Source organism: Apostichopus japonicus, chromosome 1 (assembly GCF_037975245.1).
Source record: "Apostichopus japonicus isolate 1M-3 chromosome 1, ASM3797524v1, whole genome shotgun sequence".
Classification (NCBI taxonomy): domain Eukaryota; kingdom Metazoa; phylum Echinodermata; class Holothuroidea; order Aspidochirotida; family Stichopodidae; genus Apostichopus; species Apostichopus japonicus.
This window is the reverse complement of record NC_092561.1, coordinates 13,807,584-13,826,451: the sequence shown is the minus strand read 5'-3', so window position 1 is coordinate 13,826,451 and position 18,868 is coordinate 13,807,584. Positions and strand designations below refer to the sequence as shown.

Genomic DNA, 18,868 nt, shown 5'->3' with positions numbered 1-18,868 from the left:
ACGTCTACCGCTGATTCTTTATTTGACAGAGCGGTTTCATGTTAGAACTTAAAAAGCTGAAATAACTATGAGTGTTCAACTTAAAGTAACTTTGTCAGGGGCAGTTTGTTTAGTACTCGAGTGCATATTCGTATTAAGAAGTACTTGTCTCTTTACTCATGCTAAAAGCTTTGCATTCGTACTTCCTCTTTTATAGAGAGTCGTGTAAGATTGTAAAGAATGTGTTTCTCTCCCATCAGTAAAAAAAAAAATTCCCCTGATCTTTCGTTAACAACTCTTAGAAAGGTAGTGTAATTTGTAGAGTTGCGATGATGCGACCGATTCATAGGTATTCTAGGAGAGGAACGTTGTACTAGATTAAGATATCACTCAACCAGAGGTTTCATCTACAATACTAAAATATTGATTTTGATATGATAATGGAATTTAAGTTGTTACTGTTAACATTTTATGTGAACATGTATATATCTGTACAGATATATATCTGTGCCGAATTCATCACTAAACCACTAACACCAGAAATGAAATATCATTCGCAAAGTTGAAGACCTTTTCTCTGGAGGCAGAAATGTTTACCACCACATGTTGAAACACAGTTGAACTGCTACATTTTACCATTCCTGTTTTAAGTATGAATATATTTGTGACAAAAGGATATGTCTTCCTCTGATAAGGCAGGTTTTTGAATCTCCAACCTCCAATCAACAAGTGCCAGCGTCAGTCGGACGAATTTGAGGAAATTTTTGCTTTAAGTGTACACCCCAATTGCAACCCCACACACAAATAAAAAGTAGTTATTAGCACAACCTTGTATTTTGAGATACTTACTGACCTAGTTTGAAGTCTAAAGATGCTCCGGCATATACCTTTTGAATCTAAATTTTACCTTTTGCTGGGGATGACCCCAATACCCATTAAGTGAAAGTCGGCTTCATCGAACCCAGCGCCACACCTTTATAACATCCTTTAGTCGTCTCGGACATTCCTTATAAGTTCAGCTCGTAGCTGAAACAGTTTGGGTTGTAGAACCCCTCCCCCCCCCACACACACACAGACATGTTTGAAATCCTGTGTATGCCACTGGTAATGATGCAATGTAATTCGTAATTAGATTCATAACTATAATATATAAATGCGTTTACTTGCTTCTTAATGTTTATGGAACAGCAAGTGGTTCCGGGAAACATGGGATGGAGAATAAGTTATTCTCAGTTTTGTACTATCCGGACAAATGAAGACTTCAGAAACGTGATTTGATTTTCCCGGCCCGGATATCAACACCACTGTCGGTAGCACCCATTTCTAACCATAACAAACGTTTTCTGGCACATATCTGAAAACCAACTCGTTTAAAGCTTCAGGAACGTTTAAACTAGATTACATTTTAACTTATGAAATACTAATAGTTTCACTCGCAATTGACGTATCGGGTATAAAACATTGATGGCTTTTCATGTAAGAGCTCCAAACTTAAGAACGGTTATGACTGGACTCAAATACAACTGAAAAGTTATCAGAACTTACATGTATGAATAAAACGATAATTGCAATGTTGTTCGTCTTCATGAATTAAATCTTCCTTTATTTCTTTGCAGGGTACTACTCAATTCGTGAATTGTTTGCAGGAACCTGGTTTATTCAAGATCTTAACAGGGTGCTCAATGAATTCGGTAATAATGCAGATTTCATACAGTTGCTGACTGTTGTGAATAGGTTGGTGTCTGAAAGAACTGTAAGGGGGTTCGGTAAGCTAGAAGAAATAAAACAGATGCCGTGTTTCCTCTCGAAGCTGACTAAGCAGTTACGGTTCGATGACCAACAGCCCGAAGCTGATTCACCTAAGGCAGAGAAGAAAGGTTGTTGCAATCGTTGTAGATGTTGTTGAAGATGTCTCTCATTGTACATATAACATTCAACATTGTTTTAGATGACAATTGTTAACTGGCGTTGTTTTAAGCTTCTTTTCAATTCGTAACTATAGATTAATGCTGACGTCAACTTATCAATCTTTTCTCCATTTTTATTCCCTTTTTGTTTATTTTTTTATATTTTTGGATAAGGTTACATAACATAGTTTCATCTTACTTTAAATTTTTAAAGCCGTCTAAGCCATCACCATTTTATTTTATTATTTAACCGTATAGGCTCCCTATCCTGAAAGAATTCATTAACACAACCGCCAAGAACAGCAGAACAGAGAGTCAAAGTTGGGTATGTTAGGGGGCAGGGAGGAATTAACCCCCAACCCACCCGGTACCCAACGGTAGAAAGACCAGAGGTTAATTAGAAAAATGCATGCAGAACAGAGATTGTACTGGAATCGTTGAAGCCGACCCTATGTAGGTAGAGGGGGGGGGGGGGTATCTGGATACCTCCCTAACAAACCCATCAAATTTGAGGTCAATCGGCACTGGTGTTTACTTAGCTACAAAATTTTCTCACAAATGTGGCCTAGCCTGACCTTTGAACTCCTCGTTCTCTTGACCTTGGCAGTTTACATTAGTTAATGCGATGTGAACATGCAGAGTCTAATATGCCACATGGGTTTTTTTAAGTTCACATGCCTGCTCCTGTGGTGGGGGGGGGGGGTAAGAGACTGGGCGAATACGAGTGTGACGCGAACTATTACCGTAAGTCCGATCAAGTCTAAAATTAGTGGGTAGGTTTCTGAGCATGTAAACTAGTTCATATGTAATTGATCAAGTCATAGTTTAAAGGTCAAACACCCTTATGTTTGTTTTTTAACTATTTATTATGTTGGAAACAGTTATAAAACCACATGATATGTAGATACTCTTTAGCAGCACGATCAGGCCCCATCGCTAACTATTAACTAAACAACAACAACGGTATTCCCCCAAACATATGCAGATATGTCGAAGACATTTAACTCAATCATCATATTTATTTACTCAAACCATAAATCTCTTAACTAGACAAAACCAACAATTAACATTTAACCCTCCAACATTACAGTCTAATAGACAGCATGAATATGTAGCTATGTACACAGCTTAATACGGAGGAGAATAAAGACCATTCACGTTAAACTATTAAAAGTGACTTTTGAACTACTAGACCAGGGTTGTCCAACCTTTTGCAGAGGAGGGCCACATGGAATGATTATGATGAAGGAGGGGGCCGCATGAACCCTACGCTCGATTTTTCGATATTTTGCCCGAAGCCAAGGCAACAAAATGTGAGCACTGCGCGCGGAGCGCACTGATTTATTTTCCTTCCTGATAAAACAGATGAATAAGTTCAGCCCCCCCCCCCCCTCCGCTGAGAGAGTGTCACACAAACTGACCTGTATGCAGTTTATTGGACCCAGAAGGTTCGAATGATTGATTATTTAGCTTCAAATTGTTATCAATAAATCTGCTCACTAAAATTTCGAACCGTAGAGCATCTCTGGCGGGCCGGACGCAACCCTGCGGCGGGCCGGACTGTGGCCCGCGGGCCGTAGGTTGGACAACCCTGTACTAGACCGTATGTCGGATCAAGTCAGATCAACCGGTGGGTAGGTGCCTAATCATGTAAACTTGTGCCTGCGTAAACAAAATTGTTTTTTCGCCATTTTCTGATTGTCAACACCTTAGAAAAGAAATTAAACCATACGATATGTAGAGAATAATAGACAAAATTTGAAAATAATACTTATGTAGTTGTTAATGGTGGAGGTCGAAGGTCTAAATAGTGAGAACAAGTGTTTCGCGAACTCCTTCTATATCGTAAGTCTGATTAAGTTTAAACCAGCTGTGTGAACAAATGACATACGTTTTAGCAAAATTGGGATGCCAAGAGCTTAACCACGGATCAGATGAGTTATTCTCGTTCTTGTCAGACATGGGGCTTTCATTTATGTATAGATTGTCTAAGCATATTTTTAACTTTGGGAGAATGACTTAGTTATACATTTGTTCTCAATTCAGTAGCAGTGAGGAAAAAGGGTAGGGGCTGTTTACGTATCAAATTTTATAAAGCAATTTACTTGGCAATGCAGTCGAGAGCCGATGATGATGTTTTCAAGGGCATGTAACGAGTTAATTGTGTAATTTGAGGTCCATACAATGATATTGTTCTGATGTGGATCAGTTGCAATGCAATGTGATAGTGATGCTCTTATTAATGTATTTCAAGTTCGGGGATCACATGTTCGGGGATCACACGTTTGACTTTAAGGAAAGCCATCTGGCTACATTTGATTTGAACAATTTAAATGTGATTATTGAGTATACATTAGGGACTGTGTTATATTTTGTTTTCAGGTTTGGTGATTGGCTCAAATGTTTTTCTTGGTGATTAAGTATTGCAATTGATTTTTTTCTTTCTTTGTGTCTTTATTAAAGTTGAGAAATGTATTTAGTGTATTATTTCTTTTATTATCTTCAGTTAATCGTTGTCAGTGCATTAAAGAGCAAACCCTATCAGCGTCTCTTTGCCCTTTTTTGAGCGGAAGGACCTGTACTCACAAACTATACATTCCCCCCTGGTTATGCAAACTACCCTTATTTGTACCGGAGAATACTAGACGCTACCCAAACATACAGACGGATACGCTTTGTTACATAAATCAAAAATTGACCACCACCACCTATCCATATATCTTAAATATGGAACTAATAGTACCTTTAAATTTTCCACAGCGTGCATTTTCATAGCAATCGTTTCGATGTTTGTCTCAAGTTGTAAGCTGTTCGCTAAGTCAATTATTTATTTACAGGACAAAACAATTGATTCCACTCAACATACTTTTGTGTGTGACGTGCGTGACTGGTGCTATTGAAGAATTGCGATAATTCACCTGATGAGAGAAGTCTTAGAGACTTAGACTCTTCAAATAGTCACAGAAAATACAGAAAAATGGAAAATATATTATTGCAAAGTTCAACAGATACCTCACGTTGTATGATATAAAATACACAACATACATTTCTGTAATAATAAAATGTATTACTAATATTAACCCCATTTTACAAGCAATCGCATCTACGTATATTTACCCGTTTTATATAAGCATAATATCTTTCATAGATTAATCCAACGTAAAATAAGCAGTTAGGGCGAGTAGTTCTGGTAAAAATCTCATCGCCGGATAATAAATCGATCGATATTTTATGGTACGTTGACGTGACAGGATTTAGTTTGTTGGATTGATAAGTGGCGTGCACAAAAAGGGAAGGGGACTGACATTTGAACGTTAGCCGGGGGAAATGGTTCTTTCGGGGTTAAGCTCTCTTTTTGGCATTCAACCGTCGGAAAATAGAACCACTAACCTATTACTAGTGATTTTAAAGCAGCAAAACACATGTAAGCGAACGGTATTAAATGTACTAGTATTTTGAGCCCTGGTTAGGTGTTCCGGGGACTATAGCTGCAGTTGTCTTGTAGCGATCTAAGATAACGAACATACATTTCTGACTGCCAGTGGAATTCAATTTTACTGGGATGTATGCTTAGAATGCTTAGAATATTTAGAATTAAAATGCAACATGATATAAAATGCAACATTTGATTCTTTTTTTTTTGCTTCAGTGACTCCAAGGCATCCTCTCCCTCCTTACAAAATAATTCATTCGCCTCTCGCACTTTCCACAAAGTTCATCCCCTACGTAAATCAGTCGGAGGAAATTCAAATCCCCTGCCCACACCTACAAAATCCTGTGCACACCACTTCAGTGTAATATCATGCCACTGATGATCAAAGCCATTGCTGGTTTAGGTTCCCAATGGCAGAGAGGTTTACCCAGTAGTCGACTCGGTATTGTAAGTGTTATGAGCCAAGGAGTTAATTGTTTTGCCATTTTTGCGGTACTCCCTTGACTTGCAGGTAACTTTTCATTAGCTTGGATTGGTAGGCTATGTAGCCGACTGGATTGCTGCACATTCAGATCAGATTGAAGTTTTCTTTTTATGTACGGTCTTTGCAAACATTCAAGTACGTCCAGTCGCCCACACCGCACTGTAGGCTACCGTTCCAGGATATTCTATTTCCTAGGTGCCACCCCTCTACAAAACTCCAGACAAATACAATACGAAAACAGCAGCAAGTTAATTATGGTCATGTTGTTAGCAAACTTCACCATCATCATCATCGTCTTCATCATCGCCATCGTCGTCGTCGTCGTCATCATCATCACTACTATTTCCCATAACTCCAAGGGAAACATTGAATTGATGTATGAGCCAAAAAGTTCAAACGTGGTAGGAATTTACCCCGTGAAAATTAGGGCTACGTCCCGATGACCTTCAGAATGAAAAATGACAGGTCAAAGGTCGAATAAAGTGAAAGTGACTTTTGCTAATAATACAAAAACTATTGGACAAATGTAATTTACACGTTGCACCCCATCTTGAATTCGAGACCGAAGACTCTTTTACCGAAACTCTTCTACCTAGACATTGGTATCTACAATGGAAATGGTTCCGCTGAATCATAATTCCTTTCTACCTTCATCCAAACCTTGCAAATATATGGCTCAAAGCATTCGTTAAGCGGTCTCAGTGGTTTATTATGAAATAGGTAAACGCCAAAAAGGTTTGGCGGTAAAATTATGGTAAGGTCTTGACCAAATAGTCACTGCCTTCAAGGAAATACTCCTAAGACGAAATCACTCTGCAGAATCATTTATAAACAGCGCCACTACCATCATTCAGTGACATAGAATTGCGTTTACCAGGGGGTGGGGTTTCAAATTAACATAAATACATATGTCCCAAAGCACCCAACTTTCTCAAAATCCTTTCCGAAGCCATCTCTTATTTATAACAAACGAAGAACGTCTAAGCGAATCAATGTGCAAAATACCTCTTTCTTTAGAATAACCATCATTTTATGTTCGTTTGTATTCAAGGAATACGTATGATGTTAAAACTGTAAGCGTACAACTAGCCCTCATATTTAGGTGTACGCAAGCCATTAGCGGAGCATTTTGTCAATTATAAATACCATTTAAATTATTGTTATCCAATTAAGGTGAGGCTTCCTTGACTGTTAACTGCAAATTTTTAAGCCATTCTTTTAATAATTGGTAACCTGATAATAATAATAATAATAATAATAATAAATTAGATTTATAAAGCGCCTTACTATGTAAAACAAACTGAAGGCGCTGTACATATAATCAAAATCTAATATAAATCGAATAAAAAAGCAACAAATCAATCAAACGAAACAATAAAATAGTCAACCTTAAAACAGTGAAAAAATAGCAGGAAACACTAAAAAAGCGTAGACGCCCTAACAATGTCATTACACAATAAAACAGGATAAGAACTAGTATAACAGGCTAAACCAAGGTAAATTATTATCAACAAAAATTAAACATATGATTTTTCTGGTTTTTTATTTAAAGTAACTTATATTCTTCCACCACACGCAGATTTTTCAGACAAAAATGTAAATTGAAACTGGTCGAGGACGACAATCCTTAGAAAGGATAGTGCTTGTGTTTGATCATGCTGTGAAGAAGAAAGAAGAATAAAAATACATTTGCAAGTTTATGTATTTGAATATTCTTTTATAATGTAGTGTAGTTTACACATACTGTAAGCCTATCATGTAAAGTAAATGTGTTTACTACCGTGGTGTTGCTAGTTCATCAGCAAATATTATACGTTAGGTTGCTAAGGGTGCTTCGCTAAGTACGCTGCCTGAGATATTGCTTCATCGTTAAGGATAGTGTCGGGTGCTTTTACACTAGATCCGGATCAGATCCCCTGATATTATCAGACGATCATCTCTCCATTGGGTAAACTGATGCATTTATCCGGAACGCATTTACCATTGAGTCATACCCAACCCCCCCCCCCCCCCGCCCCGCTCTTCGCCGGATGTAGGTAAAAAAATCGGATTGAAAATGTGTCATGCGCGGCCGCGGATCGCGTAGTACGTAACCTCCAAAACTGTTGTTGTCATGATTGCATAGCCTAAAGGTGAAAATACCACACTATTTACGACCCCCGTTCATTTAATCTACGTAGGATAGAGCATATTTATGATACAGGACTGGAATTCACGTGAGGATGCATGTGACGTAATGCGGTCACCGGATATCTCGGGTCACTGTTGATGCTGGAGGGTTTAATTTGCAAAATTGATCTCGACATCCGGAACAGATCCTGGTCTCTGCCAGAATCACAATAAGAGGATTAGATCGGGATCTGAACAACGTTGATACTACAGCCGTGATCTCGACGTCAGGATCAGATCCTGACGTCGAGATCTGATCCGGATCTAGTAAAAGCACCCGTCTACGCCCCGGATATCGATATCATGCAGTGGAAGAATTGGAACCCTCCTGTTAATGAATTAATCACCACTCAAGTTGTAACCCCGCCTTTATTTAACCTTGGACTTATTAGGAAAATCCCTAGTTATACTTACAAATCCCACGAGAAGCCTCTAAAGTTACAAGCCAGTCCTTCAAGTTGATTGATTTCATCTGTGGTTAGCTTTACATCAAGAGACTGAAGAAAAGAAAACGAGACGGACGGTACTTGAAAATAAGACATAAATTTTGCTGCGTTACATTGAATAATACCATCATCGTAAGGTCAGTTTTGTTTAGCTATTTGATTAGTTCACTCTCAAGCATTGTTAGCTCATATCAGGTCTTTATTCAATATGTCATGTGAATGTTTTGCCACAAAGCAGCGTAAAGAATACACGACGACATTGCTTCTTCTGAATAATTGCAGAAAAAATAAAATCCAAACTACGGAATGAAACGTTTCCCCGAAAAGAAATAAGGGCGGTATTAGAGACTCTACCATGGAATTCCATATGTAATACCTGATAAATTTACTTTGGCTTCGGCTTTGTGTGCAACGTTTCTGTATGCTGTCGTGTTGGACGTATCTAATCATCGCCATTTTTTTTTCTTAGTCCTACTTTTTTTTCTTTTTTTTTGGCGCCGTGAATATTGGTCCGTCGTTCGCCGGACCTGTCGTACCGGCTTCGACGCCCCTGAACTAGTTGAAACATCAAGCCCGTTCACATGCACTTCACCTTTCTCAAATCTGCGAAAAGCACATGTTCTGGCCATGCACCCCTTCGAAGTAAAATTTGAAGGCTATATGTGCTGCAAAGAGCAGACGTGTGAACCAAACACCAAGAAATCACCTTGAAGTTTTCTTCAATTCTTTCGACGCAGGTACTCTTTGGCGCACATACCAGGCCCTGACTGAGGTTATAGGCTATTAATATCTGTACTGGAGTACACTTGCGAGAGTCTGCTATCTTCTTTACAACCGGATCATTTCGTAGGTTTTTGTCGTTTTCTGGCGCCCTTTATAGGAAAATATGAGTAATATGAATATGAACAAAATTGCAAAATATATCAGAATACCACAATAAAAGTGCCAAAGGTGTAAGTATCTTAGTTATGTTAAGTATTTTCTGATAGTATAATTTGAATAAACCTTTAAAATAACAGCTTTATCTTATTATTATATTTAACGTTAACCGCTTTGTCACCTACAAAGGGGTAACGAAGTTGTTAGAATATACTAGTGCATTCTTTCGATACGCAGTTTGTCAGAGAGCAGAACTTATTGGTGAATGTTTCTTGTTCCAATTGTTGCTTGCGTGTTACTCTCACCATGGTCTTTCCGGTGATCCAAGAGGCCCAAAAGCTGATATGGAAACGTTATTCTCTTTAGAGAATTTTATCAACCCAGTCTGGTCTAGGAATGGGTGATTCTCGATCTTCGTGAAGATAAAAAATAAATAAATATTGACAAGAATTAATAGTGATATAAAAACAGACGCACAACAGTTTGGCAGTCAAAAGGAACAATTAGACCAAGTTTGGTAATAAACAAGTACAAGAGGAACCTTTTTTTTGTTGAGTTCCTTGCTGGAAGCAAAGTGAAGTCAGTATATGGTATGTGTGTTTGTGCGTCTGTGACACTTGCTTGGAACCGTAAGAACTCACCAACAGAGTGATGGACATTTGTCATACTTTGTAGATATATTGCAGTGAGGAGGTGTCCCTTATCATTTTGGCGCTGATCTTATAAATGTTAATAAGGTTATGGTATCAAAAGGGAAAACATTTACATTGCAATAACTCCACAACCTTTAATCAGATTGTAATAATAATAATAATAATAATAATACACAGTTCTTATAAAGCGCAAATACACACGTAAGTCTCAATGCGCTGATTATTATTAACCCCTGGTCATTGGTAACTTGTCACACCCACACACCAAAGTGTGCACAATTCAATCAATCTCTCCTGGGGCACCACAGTGCACCACAACCACGTGTCCCCCGGGGGACTTCCCATAGGGTGCAGCCACAAACCGGCGCACGCAACTATATTTACAAGTTACCTCGCAGGTCCCCATTTATACACCTGGGTGAAGAGAGGCAATGGAGATAAAGCGCCTTGCCCAAGGACACAACGCAATGATCTGGCCAGGGCTCGAACCTGTAATCCTTAGATCACAAGTCCACTGCCTTAACCACTTGACCACAACGCCCTCCATGTTATATTGGTCTCTCTTTAACGACATTAAAACAGGGTTAAAGTATCGGTTTGGAAGTCTTTACCTGATTGTTTACACAGGGTACTTTAGCAATCCTGAGGATCTCTCCAAGCTGTTGTAAGTTCACGTTTGAGACTCCAATGGATTTTGCCAAACCCTTCTCCACCAAAGGTTCCATCGCCTGTGTGAAACAATAACGAACCTACTTAGATATATACTTTGCGCTCCTGGGCGGAAGCAATGAGATATATGGTCGGTTGATCAAGGGGGGGGGGCAGTAGGGGGGCACGACTGCTCTGGTACACATAATTGTTCATGTAGAGTAAATAAGTGCAGCCCCGTGATGGGACCGTACTGGGATCCCCAGCCAATAAAGACCAGTTAACACCAGATGTCCAGTTTTGCTAAGTCATTGGATTAACAATAACAAACCAAACAGTCTCGGAACATCACATACAATTCAAAAATAAAGAAAGAAATAGTAAATATGTAAATAATATTACATATGTTAGCAATACTCATTTGGGCTCTCTCAAGCAGCCACTCAATACCAAGCACAACGAATTCTATACAGCTTTTATTCTCTACCCAGCTTATTGTCATACTGTTACAGACCATGGAGAGGTAGTACAACATTGATTTCAGACCAGGCGGATTTCTGGAAAATAGAAATCTGGGGTGTATTCTTTGGTAAAAGCGGCATCCTTGACTGTTAACGTCAATTTGGGCGTGCTAAATCCAAAAATGGTGGATACCAATTCGCAAACTGCCACACCAGAAGTCCCTACAGCAGATACCATGGGTATTAATAAGTCCCACCCCTTCTGCTTGTTTTGAAACCATCTCTTGTTCATGTAAGATACAATGCCGGAATCTCCGCTGCAAATGCCGCAAAAATAAACTGCCCTGTACAGCAGTTTGTGGATGTAGTAAGAGCCTCGACCAAAATGCATGCTTGAATAGAGCGAAGTAAAACAACTAGTAGAACGATGTCAAACTGATTCACCAAGTTGCCTTGAAGGTGTATATAATATGTTCATCTAAGAATATGGTCATGCCAGAAATCCTACCAGTCTATAAAAGGCACACCATTTTATGTGTATGCAATAAGAAAGTCAAAACTGTACAATTCTTTTTAGGAACCATGACAACAACATGCGAAAATTGTGTTGAAATTTTTTCTTTTGAACACAGTTAAGCCTTATGCTAACTACTATCCTAAAATCAATGAATTTCGTAGCCAAAATGGTAGCCAATTTGTTTTTATGCAGATTAGAGGGTTAAAACGTGACAAACAATGTTCAGAAACATAAGTTTTGGTTTTGGCATACCAACATTGTATTGAACGATATGTTTAACGCTATTACGCCTTCCACAAACTAATAACCCGAAGACAATGATTTTGACGGGAAAACGGAAGCCATGTTGTTTTTTAAGCAAATTTTAAGGACAAAACATAAGATATCATTTGGGAAATGCCATTGTTATATTTCGATATCCACATGCGTCTTGAAAAGGTTAGATTTGTACTATAATAAACATTTTTGGTACCAGTAGACCCTAAATTATTTATTTCGGCGGCCATTTTGTTTCTATACATATTATAAGGTTAATACATATAAATTATTTGAAGTATTCGCCAATTTTGGAATCAGCATACCCAACTTGACTTAAAATGTTGTAGATACCGATTTTACCTAAAGATGCTCCTCGATTACTTTTCTAGGCCTCTTTTCCATACACCCGCCACTCTTTTTTGTTTCTAGGGAGATCTCTGAGTACGCTATACACGGGTTAGCGATTCTTCCGAAAGCAAACAAGTGAAAGTATGGAGCGACTTGCGTTTCGGAGTTAAATACTTGACGTGTGACATTCCGAAGCTGAGTTGCTTTCCACATAGCCTACTTTAAATATCTTCCGCAAACGATAATGAGTAGAGAAAGTCAATCATTAATGTCACAATAAACGTAGCTAAATCCCAATAACATCAGTTATTGGAGACATTTTAGAGATAGTTTGTATTGGAGTTAGAGAGACCTGGCTTGTTACAATTTGTTCTGTTTGGCATTAAGCCTCAGAAAAGTTGTAATGCGGTCTGTGTTTATAGGTGGATAAATCCTGGTTCTACCATAAACATACTAATTTTCTGCTCTGTTATTATCTGAGTGTGCCTCGCGCTGCATCCACGTTTTCATCATATATTCCTTTCTGAGATTCGAGACGTAACAATACTGAGTGTATATGAAATATACAGCAAAGTGACACAGTAATCAATGGTCAACATATTAGGACAACAAGTAAGTGCAAATCATCCTCAATCCCTTAACAATAGAAGGTCAACCACTTGTGTCCAACTGACTACATGTGAAATGCAATCTAACAACATAACTGTTAATAGACGGATGACTTCATATTGAAAAGAAAAACACTTGAGCAGTGCTCTTTTGCTCCAAAAAAGTTTTTTTCTCTGAACAAGGCATCTGATCCAAAATTCTTTTGCAACTGTTGTAATCTTGGCATTCTCAAAGTTTGTGCTTCTTTTGTTTCAATGTTTTTCTTATTCCATTTAGGCGTTTGCAATTTTAAACTAAGAAAAGTGATATACATTTAGTTCCAAGTCCTATAACAACGAGTACTCAGTACTTATAATTACACTAAAAAGATATGCCTTCTACAATATGTACCTTCCATGTATCAATGTAATGAACGTCCTCCAGTGCAAATCCAGGACCACCGTCTTCTGCGGGAGGCATCAGAGTTTTGTCATCGATGTACTGCAAATATAGATAAGAGCGTTAATTACTTTATTTTGACATCATTCAAACAAATTCAACAATTGTTTGCATTTAGGAATTTAGTATGTATATTTCACCTAATGTAGCTGGCTTGATCAGTTTGTACTATGAATAAGAGACAACCGTTCATCATATAATCTGAAGTGTGTTATAATAAAGTAGCATATGATAGATTTATCAGCAGAAAACTGATGCTACTGTGCTGGCAGACAAATACGTTATTCAAAGGTTCTTTCAACAACTTTCCCTATGTTTGACTAGTAAGTATACCTTGTAAAGCAGGTTTTAAGCGTTTTGCAGTAAAGTGTCAACCACATTCTTTTTAAATATGGACGAACTTTTTGTCGAAACCTTTACAGTATTGTGGTTAGTCCAGTCAATCATTATGCATGATATTGTGTGTATAGTATATGCTTGTAAGTCCTTCTTAGAAGCAACTGGTCATAAATGTAAAACATGTTAAGAAAATAAAAAACACACATTAGTATTAACTGATTAACTGATTAACTTTTAACTGATAAAGCATGGAGTATCGGGTGATATTGTCGAGATTGAAATAACTCAAATTGCTTCATTATTGATTTCATGCATAGGCCTATAGTTCAGAATGACATAATAAAGGAATGATTGACATTGTAGTAATTGTAAGCTTTGTGACCAGGTGTACTTATTTGTACTATAATAATGTATTATCCTTGTCTCTGTCTTTACGATTTTACTTGTTGGCACGTTCAAAACGAGTTACTTTTGAGCAACTATTTTTTGCTTTACAATAAAAGTGTAGTGGTGAGACGACAAGGGTTTAATGTTTGCAATCTTGATCAACCTTAGCAGAAATTTCACAAAACAAGCACAGTAGGAATTATGGAAGCGTGTGGAATTGTTTATCAGAACTTGGCATTGTCTGTTGTTGAATATGCATTCAGTCATATTAAGACAAGATCAAGCAGTTACAGTATTCTAGAGCACGGTTGGCATACTCTCGCGGTCTCGAAGAGTTGTTAATCAGCTAGCCAAAACCGAGAAACTAAGCTCATCGAATGATACTCGATCATATACTTGACAATATAATTACCTTGACAGCTGTCGGGGTATGCATCAGATATAAGTCAATGTAATCCAGCTGAAGAGCCTTCAAACTCAGCATAAACCCATCCTCAACCTTTCCTGGTTGGTTAAACGTCGACCACAACTGAAAATAAATTAGTAAATTTGCAACTGCATTAGAGGCTTTAAATAACCACTTCTGCCATCTTGCAAACACATGTTAATTTTGTATACTAAATGCGACAAAAAATCGGAGGCAATACATCAAATAAACGTTCATACAAGAGTTTACACCTGGAATATACATATGGAAGCAATAGTTCAAGAAAAATGGTCTATCAACTTTCCCACGTTAGATATCTACTAATTATGGTATGACAAAATTACAGTATGACATAGAATGTGTTTACGGTATTTATTCACTTTCACCGTAGCCCAGCGACGAACTTCCGTAGGCTGTTGTCATACCTTGGTAGTAATGAAGAGATCTTCCCTCTTAACCGCTCCTTCGTTGATGAGTTCCCTAAGGGTTTGGCCTATCTCAGTTTCATTTTGATACATGTAAGCCGTGTCGATGTGTCGGTAACCGCATTTAATGGCAGCCCGTAATGCATTCCGCAGCTTCTCACCTGTTGCCTTTATAAAGAATTATACATATTATTAAGACTAATGCGACTTTACATTGTATTAAGAGTGATAGCTTCCCTAAGTTCAAATATCATGGAACGGAAACTAGTCATATCAATCAAACAATCTATTCATTGATATCCTTCAAAGAAGAATAAAATTAAGCGTAACATTAAAGTCATTGGAAACATTTCAGAAAGTACTTTCCTTTATCTAAGGTAGGTGCCATTTTTAATACGTTCTATAGGTTATATCATTCTCAAAAATATATATATCGTTGGTTTCAACATCCGCAACGATTATGCAAAGTGGGTTTGAAAGCATTTCAGTCAAATGACTTATGTAAAGAACACATGTTAATAACCTTTCTGTCACTAAATTCATGAGACAATTCTGTCAACAATATCACAATGCCTATAGAGTTCTTCATAGATGCAACACTTGTATGAGTGTTTTGCTAGGTTTCTTTTTAATAATACATTGAATATTGACTTCTGTATATATCTTACCTATAGGTTACACACTGCAACTTTTTTTTTTGAATATATCCATAACGTTTGCTGTGTTTATATAACGATATTGTGAAAAAACACAACTAGTTCAAGGACAAGCTTCTCTAAATTACAATTAGAACAATAAACTGAATGGCATGATAGCGACTTTTATTGTGCGCTGTGGGGTGATCAGCTGTATATAATAGCATAAGCACTGGGAATCTAACAATTGGAAATATGAAGGTTTAACCCACATATAAAAGGACAAAAAGCTATTGAAATTATTCTGACCTTATAAACGCCTTTTTCAATCTTTGACAAACTGACCGTTGATTCACGTTCACACATTACAAAAGTAACACCTACGAACGTCACTGATGCTAGAAGTTTTGTAGTTGTAAAGTTGCCAGGTGTGTGGTAACTAAACATGAATATATTAAGATACCAATATCTGTGTAACAAGCCCATCCTCTCCCCCTTCCTCTAAAAATATGACGAGTTACAGCTCAATTTAAAGAACGAGCAATACTCTACTATATGTATCTGAAATATTACTTTGTAGATGTGGATGTCATTTCCTCTATTGTATACATTACTTTAATACACATATTTGTTTATAAAGGGTAAAGGTAAAACAAGAAGTACAATACTATAAAAACCCAAATTTTCCTGGATATTTCTATGTATGCTACAAATACTTGTTGTTTTAGTTTGTTACGATGATTCTCACAGTTCCGTTGAATTGAAACGTAGGCTACTTACCTGCCACGTCCCAAGAGCAAGGGAGGGGATCTTTTGTCCATTAGAGAGGGTAATGTAAGTATTTTTCTCCATCGTGACTGTGGTGAATGTTAAATTTATGTGAAATTAAGGCGTGATAGAGGCGGAGAAAGAGACAGGATATTTATGCGACGTTATAAAATACCCGATTCTCATGGTTGTATCAGTTAACAGTGGGTGAATATAACGATAATCATAAATATGCATAGTCGATACAATTGGTTGTTTTTAAAAATATCCAACATAAGAAAGTTAGTATATTATTGATTTACGATGGGAACTTTAAGTGACTTTGAAGTATTGACCCTGTTTGATTAGTTAATTGATGTTTTCATCACTTTTTTGTCTATACGTCATAATGACATTTATCCTACACTATTCGATGTAACATTTATATTATTCACAATACTTTCAATCAGCATTACACTCTAGAGAAACATGACATCATCTGATTGGAAACTATAAATAAATGTAAATTTACTCGTTAATTACCTGCACGTTTAACGAATATTATCACCATAGGACAGGCTAATGCAAATAGCTATATATTTATGACAGTCTACATTACATATTGCCTATAAAACAAAACTAACGTACTTACCAATCACCGTGGTTAGTTGTTGTTTACCTGTACCAGTACTTTTGTGAAGTGATGGTCATCGGGAACACCTACACTCCTCTATGTGTTACTGGTTTTACCTTGAACATCGCAATGCCTGAATACCTGTCCTTGACCTGAAACAAGTGAAATCAACTCTTTTGTGCAATGCTTGAAGTTTTCCATTGTTGATAATAGCCCAGTTGCTTGCTATTGGAAACATCTGCAGTGTTGGGCTTTGCCTGAAAATCACGTGACATTTTCTTTCGTTCAGTGTTTCCCGACTTACATTGCATATAAAGTGTTGTAGTAAGCTTATTGTGTCAGGTAATCATGGGCACCTAAAAGGAACTTGTTCGTCATGTTTGGCTGGAATTTGGATGTAAAATCACTGTCACTAATGCAACAATTTGTTTCACATAACGTTTGAATTGGTACAACTACCCACCAACAAGTTGGTCTACTGTGTAGCCGGCTACCTCGTCACACCAACCCACAATGCTTCCACAGTACACGAAGATTGACGTCTCGTTCAACTAACACATCTCGTCCACGTACATCAACAATAGTTGTGGCTTATGATGAGGCGAAAATGGCTTTAAATGAATAAACAAATAATTGACTTTTATTACATCGACAAGTATGAGTATCAATAGAAAGTACGATGAAATTAATGCAAGTTCATTTTTCGCTATTTACAGCAATAAATTGAATAGCCCCAACGATAAAAGAATGTCTGTTCGCTTTTCACAGAACACATAAATGAATTATGCAATTATTTTTTAAGTCAAATCTATTATATTGCAGTCGATTCTATAGCATATCTACATATCAATATCCAAAATCTGATTTACGATTTGTTATCTGGCGCAGCTCGGGTATGATCCTTTTTGTATGTCTGCGTGACAGGATGAGTCATGTGCCTGATTTACATACAAACCGCCTGTTGAAATTGTAATTTTGCATGCACTTGGTGCTTGTATTTCTGCGACGTATTTAATTGTTCAGTTTATTTTTTTACTTTTCGAGAAAACATTCACTTTAAGCAATAGTCAAATAGCATATTCCATTTTATTCGAAGCAATGAAACAACAGAACATAGAAAGAAAGCGTCCGCATTATAAATATAATGTAGTATATTGTTTCTGACTTCATTGTTAACCAACATATACGGGGTACGATGCGCGCATGCATACGCTAGGCATGCCAAATAGTCATACCCACGCCATATTACGCACCAGCAACAACGTGCAGCTACTTACTAAAAGTCATCATATGTAAATTAATTTGTGTTGCTTTGTCCGATTAACTTCAAATCTGATATTTCTGTTTTTGGTGAAATGTTATCAAATTCTCCACAAATAATAATGCATGTCAAGCAAACACAGTAAAAGTTGGTTGCGTCACAGAACTGTAGGGTATACACCGTACTGTACTTTTAAGCTGTCTACTTTAGAAATATTTTACAGTTATAGGCTTGGGTAGCATTGTAGTAAAACAAATTGGCAAGGTAACCTATGAAGTTGCAATCGATCCCATGTTACCCCAGTGCAGTGACACTATGATATAATAATCTACGGGGTCACTACATCCTATGTCCAGGCACATACTCACCGAGCTTGAAATCTGTAACTGCACGTATACATTTCAAGGCCGGTGGACTAAAAACTTGGTGAAAGTGTGAACTGAGAATGGGATGCATTGTCTCTGAGAGGGATGACCTCAATTGTCAGACGTCAACAATTCCAAAAATATCATTTTGCCATTACGTGCTACTTACCGAAACTGCAATGATAACATGGCCAAAGTAGGTTAAATGTGAAATCTTTTGGAAAAGTGTTTTACGAACGTACCCTTATTCGTAAAGCAGCTAAACTTCTAGCTTGTTGAGTATGTACCTTGGCATGCAGGGGTTCAAATGCCTCCGTGACATATGAGGTCATTGTATTACTTAATACAGAAAGCCTATAGTGTCAGTGTATATGAATGCTGTTTGAATGACTGTACCAGAGTCTTATTTAACGTTAATT

At 37.4% G+C, this 18,868-nt stretch overlaps 2 protein-coding genes across 4 annotated transcripts in view; one reads left to right on the top strand and one right to left on the bottom strand.

Moving 5' to 3' along the window:
- LOC139968307 (caspase-6-like) overlaps positions 1–4,361 on the top strand; it is a 120,616-nt gene extending 116,255 nt beyond the window's left edge. For both annotated transcript variants that reach the window (XM_071972611.1, XM_071972610.1), the window contains one exon: positions 1,596–4,361. In XM_071972611.1, the coding sequence (XP_071828712.1) occupies positions 1,596–1,885 (290 nt within the window). In that variant the 3' untranslated portion in view covers positions 1,886–4,361. The remainder of the gene's footprint in view (positions 1–1,595) is intronic.
- A 2,696-nt stretch (positions 4,362–7,057) lies between these two features.
- Positions 7,058–16,903, bottom strand: LOC139963582 (aldo-keto reductase 1B-like). 2 transcript variants are annotated; one of them, XM_071965624.1, is made up of 10 exons: positions 16,842–16,903; positions 16,223–16,299; positions 14,808–14,975; positions 14,368–14,484; positions 13,182–13,271; positions 10,562–10,678; positions 9,603–9,709; positions 9,125–9,290; positions 8,387–8,469; positions 7,058–7,461 (listed from the first exon to the last, which is right to left on the bottom strand). In XM_071965624.1, exons 2-10 carry the CDS (start codon positions 16,292–16,294, stop codon positions 7,431–7,433), a joined length of 951 nt encoding a protein of 316 aa, XP_071821725.1. In that variant the 5' UTR covers positions 16,295–16,299; positions 16,842–16,903; the 3' UTR covers positions 7,058–7,430. The 2 variants fall into 2 exon arrangements, with proteins under 2 accessions (XP_071821725.1, XP_071820959.1); XM_071964858.1 differs by lacking the exon at positions 16,842–16,903 and having other exon boundaries at positions 16,223–16,339.
- Between the last annotated feature and the right edge of the window lie 1,965 nt (positions 16,904–18,868).